At 45.6% G+C, this 18,110-nt stretch overlaps 1 protein-coding gene across 1 annotated transcript; it reads right to left on the reverse strand.

Moving 5' to 3' along the window:
* Positions 1-14,308: 14,308 nt before the first annotated feature.
* edn1 (endothelin 1) lies at positions 14,309-16,715 on the reverse strand. Its single transcript, XM_056414481.1, has 5 exons — positions 16,519-16,715; positions 16,034-16,259; positions 15,697-15,846; positions 15,437-15,544; positions 14,309-14,692 (listed from the first exon to the last, which is right to left on the reverse strand). The coding sequence occupies exons 1-5, from the start codon at positions 16,577-16,579 to the stop codon at positions 14,545-14,547; spliced, it is 693 nt and encodes a 230-aa protein (XP_056270456.1). The 5' UTR covers positions 16,580-16,715; the 3' UTR covers positions 14,309-14,544.
* Between the last annotated feature and the right edge of the window lie 1,395 nt (positions 16,716-18,110).

Genomic DNA, 18,110 nt, shown 5'->3' on the forward strand with positions numbered 1-18,110 from the left:
TTTGCGTGACAGAAACTGGGCGTGAGCGATGGAGATAAGTGTGCGGTTGCTTCTTTCCATCGGAATAATAATCCTCAAATCTTTGACTGAGCATTTCCATTCACGTCTCCAGGACAGCACGTACCTGCCGTGCTCATCATATTCACATCTGACTAAAACGCTCGATGTGGCAACTTTAGTAAACTATCCTTCTATATCATCCACACCTGACACGGGTGCGTTTGCTTGTACTCGGCTTCCTCTGGTGTCTCCCTCGGTGTCGGCGGTCTGGTGAGGACCTGTGCGGGTCGGGGGAGACCATGAGGTCTTTAGGGTTCATGCGGCCAGCCAGGATCCAAGGGGAGAAACTCAGGAGTCTAAACCGAGACTCCGCCCGTCTCCCGGTGAGAGGGCGTCTGAGTCACCGGTCTGAGAGCAAAGCGACGAGTCAAATGTGCAACTTGCGGACGATGTCGTTGATACGACACGATGGTCCTCATTAAATGATCATTTACAACCAGCTGAGCACGTTTGGGAACGAGTCTGAGAAGATCTTTTTATAAGAAGCGTGTGTCAACAACCTTTAACGTTGGGTGAGGCTGACGGACTCATGTGTCTTTAGATGTTGAAGTGGATAACAGTTTCTGAAATGCAGCGGAGAGCACCTCAACGCACCGATCCATCACAACTTCACCTTTTGAGAACCTTAGACCCCCTAGGGGGTCTGGGGTCTTTATTGCTATAAGAAACAAGCAAATATATTAATGTTGCACATCAAATTAAACAACAGAGCCTGGGCTATAAGAATCAGTCAGCCATTAAAAAAATACAACAGAAAAGTCAAATAATCATAAATATCTGATTATCATAATTCGGTCCACTCAACATGTTTCCGGAACCAGCGAGCCTTGGCGACCTTTTTTTTTCTTTTTCAAAAGTTGAAAAAAGCTGTATTTGTATATATTGAACATCATGAGTGACATAGAAGTGAAATATATGGTTTGTTACATCAGAAAATTCAAATACAAAATGTCCATTCTCGCATAAACTCTCTGGACTAAAACCTCTCTAACTTTGTTCTGCTTAATTTTTTCAAAGTCAAACTTTGCAGGGATCATTTTAACACATTTAAATATGATTTAAACCTTTCAACTGCCTCATTACAAACATATAACCGTCCTGGAAGTGCTTTTTTTTCAATTTAGACCTGACATTTTTATATTTTTTCTGTGTGCCAGTAACATATACACTGATATGTACACATCTGAACACAATAAAAAAGATTTTAAAGGTCAAAATGTAAAAATGATTAAAATAGCCCTCGTGGTTGCAGAGATGCAGCCTTTTTAGTTTGAGGGTGCACTTTTCGGAGCAGAGGCCTAAAAAAAGCTCCGTGCTTAAAAGTTCATGTTGTTTATCAGCACATAAAACAACAACAACATCAACACGTGTCTCCCACCATGTGGTGTGGTTAAGGTTTGCCTTGAGTTCAAGCTCCAGTCAAATCTAGTGAAAATGAGTATCAGGTCAATTCTGACATTATTATGTAATCTTGTAAAGTTGTGTTGTTGCGAGAAGCTTGTTAGATACAGTCGTGTGGAGGCGATGTTTTCACAGCCGTATTCAAACACATTACAAAGAAACACATTGACCAGTTTGACTGAGTTTTGTTTTTAGCGCGCCGGTATCGCAGCGGGACGCGGTATCAGCCGGCGTGCAAGTACAGGTGTCTCGGTATCTAGACGGGAAAGAAGAGTGAGCACTCTTTGACGCGGCCACTTCGAAGGTGAATGAACATCCGCCTCGAGCTGCAGCTTTATCTCTCGGTGTCAGAGGCTGAAGGAGCGGAGCCGCTTATCAGGGTCTGACACGCAGCCAAACACACCGTTCACAAACACCGGCACAAAGTGGAGTTTGGACCATTTTTTTGGCGACGTTGCGCATCTTGAATCTGATGAGTCCCCGCATCCATCAAAACAGACAAGAATAGTTATTTTTTACATTTTTCGTGTCTCTCGGGCTACGTTTTCTCTCACAGTTCATCCTCCGCAGCTCTCCTGGGTCATTTATCTGACACTTTCAAATGATCCATCTCAGAATCCATCAACAACATGACCGACGCCGTCCACGAGGTCCGGCACGCCCGCAAGAACGAGACAAACGTGCGAAACCAACCAACACCAGGTGCCGTGTAGTTTGAAATGAGGACAAAGGTTTGTATGCACTGTGGATTAGAATTATCATTTTGTATTGGACTTTTTGTGACTTGGTCGTTTGACTTTTGTTATTTAGACTTTTACGACTGTATAGGGAGTTAAATATTATGGAACACACTGCCCAGTGTTGACAAGCTGACAAGGGGTGAGTTTTATTTCATCCCAAAGAGCCGTGTTTTGGTACGACGTGTGATGTCAGACGATTACTACAAAGTGCATTTTCAATATTTGATTTTGTTATTACTGCACCCAAACAAGCATCTTCTGTTTTACTCCAGACCCAAACACGAACCTCCCGGAGCGATAGCCGGCTCTAGTTCTCCTTATCCGCCGTCGGTTTCATGTCACAGATATGGCGTTAGGGGTCACATCTGCTCGCCATTACTGTGCCATCTGTGAGCGTGCAGGTGGTACAGTCACAGCTCCTGTACGTGGCAGCTGTCAGGTGCTGTGCCACCGGGAGGATGCTGAGCATACGGTGACACTTGAGTTCATTCGAAGTTATCTTTGTCTTTTTGTGTGTAAGCAGGAAGCCGGTCCCAGCGGGTGGCCGCTATGTTTCCTCTCCTGCAGCCTCCTCAAGCGGAGGCCATTCGGGGCAAGACCTCTGGGGCGTCGGGGGTCCCACAGACGAGGCTCAACACGAGGCCGGTTGGCAGGAGAGGAGGGCGACCTCTGACCCTCCAGAGGTCACTCGATGGGAAACGGGAGGTTAAGCCGAAATGTGATTCTCTGTTGATTCAATGTGACGTCTTTGAATTGTCCGTCTCAAAATGTTGGGATTTTCAATCGATGAATGTCCAAAGATGAGTCACTTTTTCAGAATTGGTGTAAAAAGGTATTTATCACAAGGTTTATTGTTATATTTGTATTTGTTTTGCAAACAGAATCTCTTCTTCTGCTCAAACTATCCCCACATAGTGATGTGAGGTAAATAAAAAGGCCTTACAGTCACCAAACTAAACACAATAAATAAATGAAACCATATATATATATTTTTCATACAGCAGGAAATATTTAAAAAGTTTGACATATATTATGATCTTTTGGAAATTCTTACATGCGGTTAAAAAAAACGCGTTTACGACTCGATAATCGCGACACGAGAAATGAAACTTAAAATGCTGTGAGCAGGAGGCGCTGATCTCTTCACACCAAATGTGTGTCGAGCTCTTTGATCTTTTTGGTTGTCAAACATTTTGAGGATGAAAATGCTGCTTTTCAGCTTGTGGCTAACTTAAAATTAGTCTTTGTAGCTTCCTGTTATCTGGGAGTGTGACACTCGTCTCCTTCTCTTGTCCACTTGGTCTCTATGATTAAACTCATGATGAACCTGCTTAAATACCTAGTTAGTCTTCCTCGCTTTCTTTCCAATAAGAAGAGAAGATTTGCACCACAGTTCAGTCTGTAAGGCCAACATGAAGCTTCAGCCTGTTAGCCTGGCTCCTCATTACCACCACACGCCCAATGAGTTTAATCCATTCACAATGTGATGCATAGACACAACCAGTTTCCTATGTGACTCTATTTGTCGTCAGTGACCTCCTGCAGTGTCCATGGTTGGCCGGCAACCTTGCTGCCACAACGAGTCTCACCGTGATAAATAAGCGCATCTCCCCACAAGGCAAACTGTTCCTCTGAAAGACAAAAGATGCTTCTACTATCGTCCCGGTTGCATTGTTCGGCACGTTATGTAATACGCTGCTACTGTCAATAATACTCCGTCTGATGCTCCGGTGGAGGCGGAGGTTGTGATAATCGGCCGTGTGTTATTTGGGTTAGGGAGGCCGCTGTGTTGGGTGCCTTGTTTTGGAACGGCTGCCTCAACACGGGGAGATAGCGGCAAAGGGGGGGGCGACACGCTCAGAGCCGCACATGGACGGTTACAGACGAGGAGGATGGAGAGGTCGCAGCCAACGCACCCAGACAGTCGCACAATCAAATTAGCCGTCTGCAAGCGGGATGTTGACACACATGGAGTTTAGAGAACAGCTCGGACCGCGAGACGGCTTCAGGCGTCAGTGTTTTCAACAACAGCAGCCAACGAACACGTCGGCTGGGGCTTTTTGTTTTGTCCGGCGGTTCAGCCCCAAAATCCCAGAGCAACAACACCCGGCAGCGCCAGAGCAGCGCTCACGAGACACTCGTTGAAGAGAGGAGCGAGACGCGTGTGCTGTCAGACTGAACGTGATTGAGTTGCGTCATGCACCTGAAGCGCCAGGGGAAGGAAAGCCGTTATGTCCTGCTGAATGCATCAAAGAGAAAAGTAAACGGGGTGAGATTATACGAAATTGATTTAATTATACAGTCAGGAGAGTGAAAATGCAGTTAGCAAGACAAGAAGACGGCGTGCCAACACACGAGGGAGCAGCGCAACGACTGTTGTGCAAAAGCTGGGGGTTTTTCTTCATTTTTTTTAAAAGTCCCAGTTGATTCCGCAACACTTTCGGTCGTGTGGTTAAACATCACAGCTGTGTTTACAGTCTCCAAATGTTTTGATAAAGACGTGAGTCACGTTACCCCCCAAAGTATCTGAGGCTAACCCGCTGTCAAAAGATGCCGAAATTGGAGTCGGGATCAGTCGACGATTCAAACGTTGTCTTTCCTGCGACTCTTTCACGTTAAAAGAGGGAATGGCGGCCCACCGCACGGTTAACGCTGACATTTAAACGTTTATTATAAAGCCGATGCCGATGACGATGTTTGATTTCATGGAAATCTGAAGGAATCTTTGCTGTCGTGCAGGAAGGGATCGCTGCACTGACGCTGCCTAGAAACGTTTGATCGTGAACATCTTCCTCAGTGGAGTTCACAGCCCGGAGTTCCTCCTCCTGACGTCACAGAAAACTAACTTTATGTTAATCTTCTTCAAATGAATCATATTTGTAATCAATCTTACGTAACTCTCTCCCACTTATGAGTATTTGAAGTAGTAGCACAAACCAGAGAATGAACTGCATAATAAAGAAGACGTGACCCCGTGACCTTGATCCCAGTGACTTTAAGACTGAACAAGGTCACGGCTCATACGGATGTAAATGAAATCCATCGCTCGGCCAATATCCTGGAAATGTACCTCAAAGGCTGCGAGGAGTTAAACACTTGCATCACCGATTAACGGGGAGATAACCGTAACCTTACTTTGGTTATTAAAGTGATGGCTCTGTTGGTTCCCCTCTCTCCGTGCTGCTGTATCACATTCTTTGCATGTCTTCTGCACGACTTTGAGGCCCCAAGCGGCCACCACGCGAGAGATAGTGGATCGCAGAGTGTTCGGTCCACTGAGGGTCAGATGCAGCAGAGACGAGGCCCTTTAGAAAGACGTGTAACAAGAACAAGACCTGAACACTCAATACATTATTGTACTTCCTCTCTTTGGGTTATTTTCATTTCGGGGGTCTCAAACTAAAAAGGTTTGGACTGACTGGTGTCGGAGACTTTAGGACCACATGACGTATCATTTTTAGGAACACTCTCCCAATAGACACAGCAGGCTTTACACGTCATGGAAAACCTGAAAAAAGTCATGGAATTTTTAAATAATTATTTAATTAATTCATGTATATTCATTTTTAAATGATTATTTAATTATTTATTTACTTAATTCATGATTATTCATTTTTAAATGATTATTTAATTATTTATTTAATTAATTCAGGATTATTCAATTTTAAATGATTATTTAATTATTTATTTAATTAATTCAGGATTATTCATTTTTTAATTATTATTTCTGTGGAAAAGTCATAGGGGAAAAAATCCCCAAAGTTTTGGAAAAGTCATGGAAATGTGTTGTATTCACATGTTGTATTCACGCTGAGTTTTAAATAATTAATATGCTTTTAAAAGAATGACGTTCAAAATATAAGCCGGCATACGCTCTCTCATCGTCGCAGATTTTTTTGCTCTGTAATTGAACGCATCTTATGCTTTTATTAAACTATTGTCTCTCATCCATTTGTGTCATTTAAGGTCATCTACTGTATGCTTTTGAATTCTCATTGTTTAAATACTAAACGTTCTCACTTTTTCATGTATACAAAGAACATTTGGTCATGGAAATTTGGTTTAAAATCCTGGAAAAGTTGAAATCCATCGACATGTGTACGGACCCTGCTCGTGCTCTGCAGATCACCGTGGAAACGACCCGACCGAGTGTCCGCCATGTTTCTTTGCACAGCCCCGTCGGCCTGCAGCGCTCTGCTCTTCAAAGCATGAGCGTGTTTACATCCCGGGTTGCATCCGTGTAGAATCAGTGCACACGCGTGTCGACAGTCTCCTCTCTCCTCTCCGCTCCCGTATTTATAGACCACATTCTTCACCTCCGTCCCGTATTGTTGCTACTCCCTTATTTCCCGCCTCGGGATGGGATTAAATCTGTGAACTTCCACTGAACCGCATCAATCCAATTGAACACGATACTCGATACATGTCGGAGGCTGCAGACGACTTGTTCTGTTAATTCTACTTCAAACACACCTGTTCATCAAAATGACCTGTTGCAACACAGGAGGAACTTCACTCTCTCAACATGGACTACTACCAGAATACGTCCCACTCACTGCTTTTTAAAAGGATTAAATGATCATTGTTTCCATTTTAACTGATTTCCATGAGGCTAAACCAACAACAAAATTCAGAAAAAACCGCTCCTGTTTTTGTGAGGATATAAACATATCTCCATCGTGATGAGTGGTGTGAGTGCAGAGTGAATCCAGCGGGCAGCAGCAGTGTGTGTGTGTGTGTGTGTGTGTGTGATGGTTCCGTCAGATCGAAACACAATTTATTCTCCCGTGTTGACGACGGAGAGGAATGTGACATTCCAGTCCTCGGCGTGGATTGTCTTGTATACAATGAAAGCCGAGCCGAAGAGGCCGATGCCGGAGTAAATAACACGACGTGACACAATGAGTCAAACCCAGACGTTTACGGCCTGGCAGTCGTCCCGTCAAAACACAAACCGGACTCCTGGTGCTGCCGTCCCCGTCTAGACGGGCTGCGAGCTGGAGGCGCTCCGTACGCCCTCAGATCTGGATCAGGCGTGTTTTAGGGTCACTGTGAGCCACGCTGGCAGTGTGAGGTGGTTGTTGTTGTTGTTGTTGATCCACTAGCCTAGCTTAGCATTAAGGCTGGAGCAACAGTCAGCCTCACTTTGTCCAAAGCAAACCAAACTAAATGACCAAAAGAACCACAACACTTCCAACAACCACATGTTCTTCCTTTCTGAGAATACGATGAGAACATTATAATCATTATGACCGTTTGCTGTGGGTGAAGCTGAAGTCAGGTTATGTTTAGCCTAGCATTACGACTGGGGACACAGCCGGGTCAGTCAATAAAACACACCTTTGGCATGAATGTTAGTGCACAGATTAACACGCACTTACACAATGTGTTGTTAGTGAGCTTTAAAGTATTGGTATGTGTATTATTTCACTTTACAGAGCCACGCTAGCGGTTTCCCCCTGCTTCCAGTCTTTATGCTAAGCTAAGCTAACCATGCCCTGACTCCAACTCCGCACTTAAAGCGGCAGTTCGACATGAGGTCAGTTTTATCTTTAAGTAAATGAAACGCATCTCAGTCGGGTTGAGACCAGGAACCTGACTGTGAAGCTCCTTCAACCAACGAGGCATTCTCGTGTCCTCGTCAGATTCGTCCCGCTACGTCTGTCCGCTGTGACTTCCTCGGTGAACACCAGTGGCCCAGTTCCATCGGCAGGTATACCAGCATACCTTAGCCCCGCCTCCGCCGTGTCAACCCGGTGATGTGGTTCTCTTCCCATCATTCTGGTACAAGTAATGCTACGTTCACACCAGAAGCCCCAAAACACGTGAGTTTACTCGAGGGGCGGGGCTTATCTCTGTGTCTCGTCTCCGTAACGACCGTTATCATCTCCTTCATCCACCGTGAAGGACCAACCACTAGTTCTGCTTTATACTTGAATGAGACAGAAAACTAAGGCGTGTTTCTTTCTTCCCAACATGTTGGAAACTGAACTATTAGCGGCACAGTGACATATCGGAGTTAACAGGACGTCTGACGGATGTGTTGTTAAACGATCGTGTGCCGATGGATAAGCCGCTCCAGATAAAAGATGCTTCAACGACTCAGACGTTTAACTCTGAAGACGGACGCATTACCGTGATATTGTACGTGCATTCACAGAGGAGAACTGAGACAACGGCCTTGATCTCTGATGAAATGTCCTTTTCTGAAAGTGATTTGCACACAAAGGGAACGGCTTCACGGCTTCACACACACCATCCATGTCCATTAACGTTCGGGAAGCGTCCTTTCCAAGAGGATTTGTATCCCGTGTTGAGAGAGGCGGAGCAAGAAGGAGATCGTGACAATCGGAGCTTAATCTCCCAGCAATGTAAACAAACACTGATGAACAGATCGCTTTTATTGACACGCGTTAGCTTTGCATGCTGCTGGAATCGAGTGTTCACATCTATGATGTATTTTTACTGTGAATTTGGAAACCCGAAGCAGATCGATATCTGATGTCTGTTGGCTCGGTGGAACGTTCTCTCAGATACTGTAATGTACCTTTTGGTCCAATGCATCAGCACTTACACGACCGGTCAAAGGTTTGGGGTCACTTCGAAAAGAAGAAAAAAACATAGAAATGGCCTCATTTTTCAAAGCACTGTTGTTTTTAATGAAGATAACATTAAATGAATCATAAATACTAACTCTACATAGTTAATGTGTAAATGACTATTCTCTGGTGTTTAGTGAAGTCTCTACAGAGGTGTGCAGAGGCCCATCTCCAGTGTTCTAGTGGTACATTGTGTTATCGCCTTAGAAGACTAGCGGAGGGGTAGAAAACCCTTGAAACCCCTTTTTATGTGAGCGCAGCTGAAAACAGTTATGCTGCTGAGAGAAGCTATAAAACTGGCCTTCCTTTGAGCCACAAGAAGAACAACATTAATATTTACAATAAAATAATTGTTTATAACCTTGTCAATGTCTTGACTAGATTTTATTTTCATTTTGCAATTTATTTGATAAATAAAAGTTTGAGTTTTCATGGAAAACACCAAATAGTCTGGGTGACCCCACACTTCTGAACGGTCGTGTACTTTTAACAATTATAGCAGTGTTAAAAAATATGCTTCACATTCTCAGGGAAAAGAGAGAACGTCTAGTTTGTAAAACAACTGGCAAAAGCTGCTCGGTCACAATAAGTAGCCAACATGTTTACAGCTGCGGTGTTTACCATGTTTAATATCTCAGTTTGGTGTGTCGGCATGCAGTATAATAATAAAATGCTTATTATCAGCTCCAAATGCAAAGAACAGCTGAATTTGTTTAGACTGAACTTTGTTTCCCATCTGATAACGCTAGATGAAATATCCTTCCTCCTGAAGTGAGTCCGCATCCCTAGAATCATCTCCCGAGGACCCCGGAGGTCTGCACGCACCTTTTCAGAGGCCGCCCACCTCCTCGTGGTTTCATGACCACCGCGGTGGCCTGAATGAGACCCGGAGTCCTCCCTCGAGAAACGCCGCTGTCGGGACTAAAAATAACTCAGAAACGATGACTCTTTGAAGTTGATGACGCCGTTTTAAAGCTTTCACTGAGGCTAAACTACTGCTGCAAAGCGCGCCCGCAGGCCTCGTCAGACGCCGATGAACGCTCGACATCTGGAATGCTCCGAGACGAACACCTGTTTGGAACAAAAAATTCAAATAGTTACATCAAGTGCCAAATAAAAGCATATTTCCGCCGTGCGTTTCTTTTTCCGCCTGCACCGAGTGTATACAGCCGTTATGCAACGTGTGTACACTTGAGCGAGTTATTTTTGGACTCTCAGAGTTCAAACACGTGACCTGTTCCTGAAGCATGGTGGATGATTCTTCGCATTCTGAACATTCCCTCCAAAATGTGTACGTGAGCCCCCCCCCCCCCCCCCTCTTTGACTTCCAACCACAGCAGAGTTAAACGGAGCCGAGGCACGTAACCGCAAACACGACTCATCCCGACGTTCGCGGCTGCCAGCGAAGCATTTTTTAAATATCTCGGGGGGATAATTCCTGTAATGCTTTTTTTTCTTCTTCTTCCCAGTATTTGTTGTTTGCTCCCGGCACGGCGGACGGTGGAGTTACCGGGTCGGGTTGCAACTGAGAGCGGGATTACACGCAGACACAGAGTGCTGAGAGACACCTGCAGAATCCCATAATCAGCTCTCTGAAAGAAGTGTGTCATCCCTCTCTCGCCCAGATGTGATGACAAGTCAAACTCAACCACAGAAGAGAGTCTCAAAAGTGCCAGTCTGGACGTTCTCCCGCAGAGCGTTGACACTAGAAGGACACAGGAAATTTCAACATAAATAAAGTAACACACACATATTTAGAATGAAAAATAAACGTGGGGCGTGATGGGCGAGCAGCGTGAGGGTCTGAAGTCAGCCACGTCCAGAGAGAGGGATTATAAACACTGCAGGACCAAACCAACGTTTTACACACACACATTTATTTTAATTAAATGAAAAATAAACGAGGTCAAAGTGGGCAGTGTCATGTTGATCCAACTTGTGGGTAGCGCTCGCCGTCTGATACAAAGTGGTGGTTATCTGCGTCTGACCACCTTAAAACCCTGACCTCTACAGAAGGTCACAAAAACAGTTGATTCAATACACACAAAAAGTGAATTCAATGCACAAAAAGTTAATTCAATACACAAAAAGTGAATTCAATACACGAGTTAATTCAATACACAAAAAGTTAATTCAATACACAAAAAGTTAATTCAATACACAAAACAGTTAAATCAATACACAAAAAGTTAATTCAAAACACAAAAAGTTAATTCAATTCACAAAAACAGTTAATTCATGACACAAAAGGTTACTTCAATACACAAAACAGTTAAATCAATACACATCAATTAATTCAAAACACAAAAAGTTAATTCAATACACAAAAAGTGAATTCAATACACAAAAACAGTTAATTCATGACACAAAAGGTTACTTCAATACACAAACGTGTTAACAGCAGCAACCAAAGTGCTGACGTACTCAGGGAAACACAAAGGAAAAGAAAAACCCCATGCAAGAAAACAAAATGGACTCTAGCGTTTACACAACATATGCTAAGCGCTAAGCTAGCACGATGCACAGTCCACAACACAAAAACACAACACCCCAAAGTAAATGTTGCCTCCGTGAGCCAATCAGCGGGTTACACTCAGAAGGGGAGGGGCATGTGTCGGAGGCCTCTCCGTTGTAGCGGCGCTGGTGAACTGAGAGCCGTAGAGAAAGGGGGATGAAGAGAGAAAGAGCCGTGTCACCGGGGCAAACATTGATAACGGTGATCTGATAAACCGCCGAGTCATGCTTTATGAGGGCTGGAGCGATAGGGACAATAGAAGTGGGCTAGGAGGAGGAGACCAGTGGACCTCAAGTACCTGAAGTCAGATGTGGTACCCGCCATCACACCAACCATTAATATGCTTTCATTTTTTTTCCTATGTAGAAAAATGGGTTAGCAACTATTGCGCAATAATAACATGATTAATATTTATATTGAACGCCACGTTATAGTCTGACACTACATTTCAGACATAGTTCTCAATTATTTAATTGTTATTACCTTCGCATTGAAAATGGGGAAGGTTATGTTTTGATCGCCGTGTATTTATTTATTTGTATGCGTGTTACTCGCATAACTAAAAAAGTATTAAACCGAATCGCATGAAATTTGGTGGGATGATTGGTTATTATCCGGGGACCATTTGATTAGATTTTGGGATCTATCGGGTCAAAGGTCAAGGTCAAGGTCATGAAAAGGTCAACATCTTCTTTTTACCATAGCGCGGTCAATTTGTATCCAATTGGCATGCAACTAATGCCAAAATGTTCATAATTCAATGCCCAACCTTGTGATATGTGAAGGTATGCGCTCTACCGAGTGCCCGTTCTAGTTCTCAGTTATTTGACGAATTTCATTACTTTTCACATTCTGACTTCACATTGAACACAAACACAGACATGTTGAGTTTCTAGAACATTTAATCCTTTACCTCACAGTGAACACCTCTTCACGTTGGCACCACGTCGATCAACCAACACATCAAGCCTAATAATATGAGCACATGGATTATTCTATTGGGGATTTTTACATCTGATCCTCTAACTAAACGTTAGCTGAAAACACTTTTACGGTGTCTTCCTCTCCTGGTACCTCATAGCCTGAATACTTCTGATGCATCTTGTTACCTTCGCATTGAAAATGCGGAAGGTTATGTTTTGATCGCCGTGTATTTATTTGTATGCGTGCGTGCGTGTTATTCGCATAACTCAAAAAGTATTAAACCGAATCGCATGAAATTTGGTGGGATGATTGGTTATTATCCGGGGACCATTTGATTAGATTCTGGAATCGATCGCGTCAAAGGTCAATTTCAAGGTCATGAAAAGGTCAAAATATTCTTTGAATCGCATGCAATTTGGTGGCATGATTGGTTATTATCCGGGGACCATTTGATTAGATTTTGGAATCGATCGGGTCAAAGGTCAAGGTCAAGGTCATGAAAAGGTCAACATATTCTTTTTACCATAGCGCGGTAAATTTTTATCCAATTGGCATGCAACTAATGCCAAATTGTTCATAATTCAATGCCCAATCTTGTGATATGCGAAGGTATGCGCTCTACCAAGTGCCCGTTCTAGTTCATTAATATAAATATACATAGAGAAGTGTTCTCCTCAGACCGGAGAGCGTCTCTTTGAGGCTCCGTTCAACTCGTATGAAGTGTTAATCTCGCTGACTTCTTGACAACTCCACGTCCTCTTCAGCCGGCATCGTGGGCCGACAGCGGATCCCCGTGTCGTCTCGTCTGGTACAGGTGTTGCCTCGTTGTTGTGATCGGACTCCGCACGCAGGAGGACACGACTGATTTCTTTCCTTAATCCCGAGGCCCAGAATCCAGCGTGGATTTGTTTGCTAACTGGGCTGCAGAGATATCTGGAGATAAGAGCCTCGGCGCTGAGTGATGGCAGCGCGCAGCAGGCGCTCCCAGTGTTTGGTCGGCTTCCAAGAACAACTTGTATAACATTCACGGGGAACGCTTTTTAGGAATACCGACTTCAATCAACGGCAGCTTCATCAGCCAACAGGTGATTTACTGGGATGAGATGAAAAGTAGATTTATGAGCCGATGCAAAAGGCCCCCGGAGGAGGAGGAGGGGGGGGGGAGCGTGATTAAGGGACGGCAGCTGTAAATGGCGGCCCTTTATCTGCACTAATAGAGGCGAGCCGAGAGGCCGGCCCCGGTATCTGAGAGCCCGACGTGAGTGACTCAGGTTGAATTGTGCCGAGTCACTTCAGGGTGAAGGCGTCTAAAACAAACGAGGCCCTTAAGGCAACACGCCGGGAGCGTGTTTGGACATCCGAGCCGCTTGAAGCTGAACCTGATGGGGAAGGCTTTACTCTGAGAGGTGAACGGCGGCGGGCTCACATCCTCGTCTCGCTCTTCTTCCTCGTCTCTCACCCTTTGTCTCACCCTTCTTTCATTTACCAATTTTAAATCCTCTCGGCTGCTTTTGTTCCACTTTTGTTGTTTTTATATGCATTTAATTGTTCACAGGAGATCATCTTCACTTTCAGGATGGCTCGACACATCTTTTCCTCTTTTAGCTTTAGAGATCTAAATTCATCGCATGAAACAATAATGACGGGAGTTGATCAGTTGTTGTTTTTAAATAATGCTGAACACATTTTTATTATTTCAGTTTGGCCAAAATTCGGCAACTCTGTCACAAAAAAACATTTCATAGAAATGACAAAAACCAAAATATGAGATGGACCAATATGGCCATCGGATTACAACGTGTAAAAAGAATAAATAAATAGAACTGTACATCATCATCAGTGAAGAAATAATTACGTTACGACCAACGCAGAGCAAATCTGTGATGACATCATCGTGACAAAGCCCAGATAGCAGCTACTGGACAGCACGGGGCCACACGGGAGACAGGGGGGTCAGTCGGTGGACCGAGACCCCCCCTCAGGACCCCTCGGTCCCCTCAGTCCATGCTGCTGATGTAGCTGCATGATAACATGTTAAGACATTACAATGCAGCTCCCCCCCCCCCCCCACACGGCAGTGAGTTGTACTTTCTGTCATCTTAAAGCCTTCCAGTCATGTCCAGTTTTTTTGAAATGCTATTTGGTGTTTTTCTCTCAGTCCAAAGGGTCCGTGACCCCCCACAGGAGGACCGGCCCGGGGCCTCGGCTCCCTTCGCCTCACGGCGTCTCTGAGCCTCGTTGGCCCCGTGCGGTGCAGCCCGGAGCGCTCTGCCGCCGTGTCGGCAACGAGGTCGCGCGTCCGTCTTTAGGAGGCCGCCGCCGCGCTCTCGCCCCCCCACGCCCTCGCCCTGCGCCGCTGCCTCGCCCTCCACTTGGCGAGCAGCAGACGGGTCCTCAAGGCGGCCCCCGTGGCCAGAGGCGATGCCCGCTTCTCGTCGATGCCGCTTCGCGTTCTGTCGTGGACACAAAAAAAACGAGAACACAGTCAGTCACCCGAAACTGTGGATTTCCCTCCCCGGGTCGTCGCCACTGCAGGCGCCACGCGGCCCGGCTGTCAGTCAGAGACCGCAGAGCGTGCCGAGCGGCACGCCGAACACGCTTTTCAAGTGGTTTCAGCAGATTGACGTTCATTTCTTTTCTCTCCTTGTTATTAATGTGTCAACGGTGCAGACGAGCGGCGCCGCGGAGTTTGAGAGGTTGACTTTGCCACATGCGGCGCTCGTGTACGGTCACGCCCTCAGAGAGCGCCGCGCTGCCCTCGCCGCCTCTCTGAGGGGAAAGTGATGCGCCGGATTCACATTCCTCCATCTCTGAGTTTTTATAGAAGTCGATATGAAGGGAACTCCTCGCTTGGGGCTTAATCTGGAAATTCCTGTTTTTTAAATCTCTGCAGGCTCACCATGCAAAACCAACAGAATAACAGATTTACACCCGGAGATATAACAGCCTCGCTGTGGCTTGAGTTCAGAACTAACATGCGCGTTAATTTTTTTAAATACACCCTTCTTTTTTTATGATGATTTTTTTTCTCCAATGTCATAAAAAAAAAAAAGTGGTTCTGGTTCACCGGTGTGTCATATTTCACAAGTCTGCATTTTCAAACTGTTCCTGAAGCAGTCCCTGAGTCAAAGGTACCGGCGTGTTTGAAGGTTTTTTCCACACATCTTTATTTGATAGTTCATTATATGTCATCTTACCTCTGAGTCCGCGTGCCCGCGGCCCGCTGCGGCTTGCACTGCGCCTCTGCGCACGCGTCGCGCCCGGCGGCGGCGGAGCGGCCCCGCGCGTCTGGAGACGTCTCTGACCTGCGAGAAAAAAACACACGCGCGCGGTGAGAAGCGGGATCCTGTTTCATGTGTGCGCGGCCCCGCGGGTTGAGACACAATCGCGGGGGCATTAAAACAGAAGGAGGCGCGGGTATACGCGTGGCGCGTGTCTCCGGCTGCGGGTCGGTTACCTGGGGCGGCTCTCCAGCCGGCAGAAGCTTCGACAGGTGACGTCACTCCGTCGCAGACACTGGCAGCGCGGCTCCTCGCGGGTCGCCTTGGCGTCCGGGAGCGCGCGCCTCCTCCTGGGAGCGTTGCCCAGCCCGTACGCGACCACGCGCCTGCAACGCGAAGGGGACACGACTCCGGTTAGACACGTTATGCATCAAGTGAACAGCTCCTCAAACATCTCTAGTTTAATATGAGCTCATTAAACTTGAACCCAACATGTCTCATGCGTAAATAATACTCCTAATTGTTGTTGTTGTTGTCGTTGTTATTGTTGTCTCACGGTTCATGGGGACTTACTCGGGGGTGTTGACCCAGATGATGTCCAGGTGGCAGAAGTAGACGCACTCGTTGTCCATGAACGTGGCGCAGGAGCAGCGCTTGGTCCGCACATGGCGCCGCAGAGGGCTGTCGGTGCTGTGGGTGGAGGCGGTGCTGTGGGTGCTGTCGGTGCTGTGGGTGCTGTGGGTGCTGTCGGTGCTGCGGGTGGAGGCGGTGGGTGTCTGTCCAGCTGGCGCGGAGAGAGCTGTAATGAAAGCATCGTTATCAAAACACCGCAAACCAGCGAATAAACACCCGCACGTGACGTCGCCAGAGCCCCAGCAATATTTAGATGTGCGCTACTCTCCAGACACGCGACTCACACGTTAACTTTAAAAACAAGTGAAGTAATAGTGACGTAATAAATCAATACACGCATCGGAGCTGAATGCCACTGCATCTAAAGTTCTTGCGATATTTTCTAGTTCATATGCACAAGTTACAACGAAATGACGTCAAGTTACCTGTGCACATCATCCAGGAGTGTATCAGCGTCAACGCGGAAATCAAAATGTATATATCCATGACTCAGGAAACTTATAGGAACAATAAAGAAAAAGATTGAACAAGAAAATGAATATTCCTCCAGAAGTGGACACACAGTAATCCTCCCGGTGTTCCGGTGAGCGTCCTCAGGAGAATCACGAGTGTGGCTGCTCTGTGTCAGTGTGGCCCCACATGTGCAGCCCTTTGACTTTATAAAGGAGCTTCCCTCCTCCCCTCCTCCTCCTCCTCTTCCCCTCCTCCTCCTCCTCGAGCAGGGACGCGCAGTCCTTTTGCCGTGTACCCAGATAGGCCCGCTGGTGTTTGTAGACCAAGCTGAGGACTCTGGGTAGCCTTGGTTCGGAGGAGGCGCGCGGAGGAGCCTCCGGGGGCCTCGACCTGTGCCCTCGCAGGGCTCCTCGCGGGGCAGTGGCGCTCTTCCGGCAACAGGTGGCGGTAAAGGGGCGGGGTTAACGCTGAAGCACTGGCATGACGCAACGTTGGACATGCAGCAGGAGGAGGGAGGTTTAGAGATGATCTGATTTAATGATCACTCAAGAAGAGCTGCAGACTACTCCAGGGCCACTTTGACTCAAAGTAGAGGCTGGGACCTTATTAGAGATATAATAAAAACACTTTGATCACATCAGGCACAAAGGGGCACCTCAAAGGAAGCCGTCATTTACTGTAAGAGTTCAATGTGTCCAGGAATACAAGTTCAGAGAAGAGGTAGGAAATAAAGGAATCACAATTAAAAGCTGTAATAAAAGAATACACTCGAGAGTAGAGAACTATCCAAACAAAGATGGTGCCTAATAGTTACATTTAGCATTAATAGTGTGCTCTATAAAAAAAACTACACATCAAAACACTTTTTCTATTTATTTAATTACACATATAACATCTGCTTCTGGCTAGCAGTGGAGTCGAGGTACAAGTAGCAGAGTATTTACTTAAATTCAGAGCATGAGCAAATACATATTCTTAGTCGGCGTTTTTTCCTTCTGTGATATTTTCGAAAGGGTCAAAAGCCAACGCAAGGCGGCGTCTTCTATTCTTGCCTTTTGAGTACCGTACGACAATATGTACATCAAATATGAGGTGGAAATATAATAAAAAGTGAACTAGAATACCTTGTAAATGTTCCTAATTACAATAATACAGGTTCTTCAACTCAACTCTGTACACTGCTGCACACAGAGGGGGTTTAAGTCCACCTCTCCAGTTTAGATAATGCAAAGTCTTCCCTTTAGATACAATATTTCAGCAGGTAATTAAGCGGCACCCCGACTTGTAATACAGTGCATCCGGAAAGTATTCACAGCGCTTGATTTTTTCCACATTTTGTTATGTTACAGCCTTATTCCAAAATGGATTAAATTCATTATTTTCCTCAACATTCTACACACAACAACCCATAATGACAAAGTGAAAACTGTTTTTTGCAAATTTTTGCACATTTATTAAAAATGAAGGAAAACATAACATGTACATAAGTATTCACAGCCTTTGCTCAATACTTTGTTGAAGCACCTTTGGCAGCAATTACAGCCTCAAGTCTTCTTGGGTCTGA

This window comes from Pseudoliparis swirei, chromosome 1 (genome assembly GCF_029220125.1).
Source record: "Pseudoliparis swirei isolate HS2019 ecotype Mariana Trench chromosome 1, NWPU_hadal_v1, whole genome shotgun sequence".
Classification (NCBI taxonomy): Eukaryota; Metazoa; Chordata; class Actinopteri; order Perciformes; family Liparidae; genus Pseudoliparis; species Pseudoliparis swirei.

Excerpts from the sequence above, each read along its gene's own strand:
- edn1 (XM_056414481.1), bottom strand. The coding sequence starts at position 16,579 with ATGGATATATACATTTTGATTTCCGCGTTGACGCTGATACACTCCTGG. Across the intron at positions 16,260-16,518 it reads CTCCTGGATGATGTGCACAG|CTCTCTCCGCGCCAGCTGGA; the intron begins GTAACTTGACGT and ends CTTTCATTACAG. Across the intron at positions 14,693-15,436 it reads GCGGGCACGCGGACTCAGAG|AACGCGAAGCGGCATCGACG; the intron begins GTAAGATGACAT and ends TGTCCACGACAG.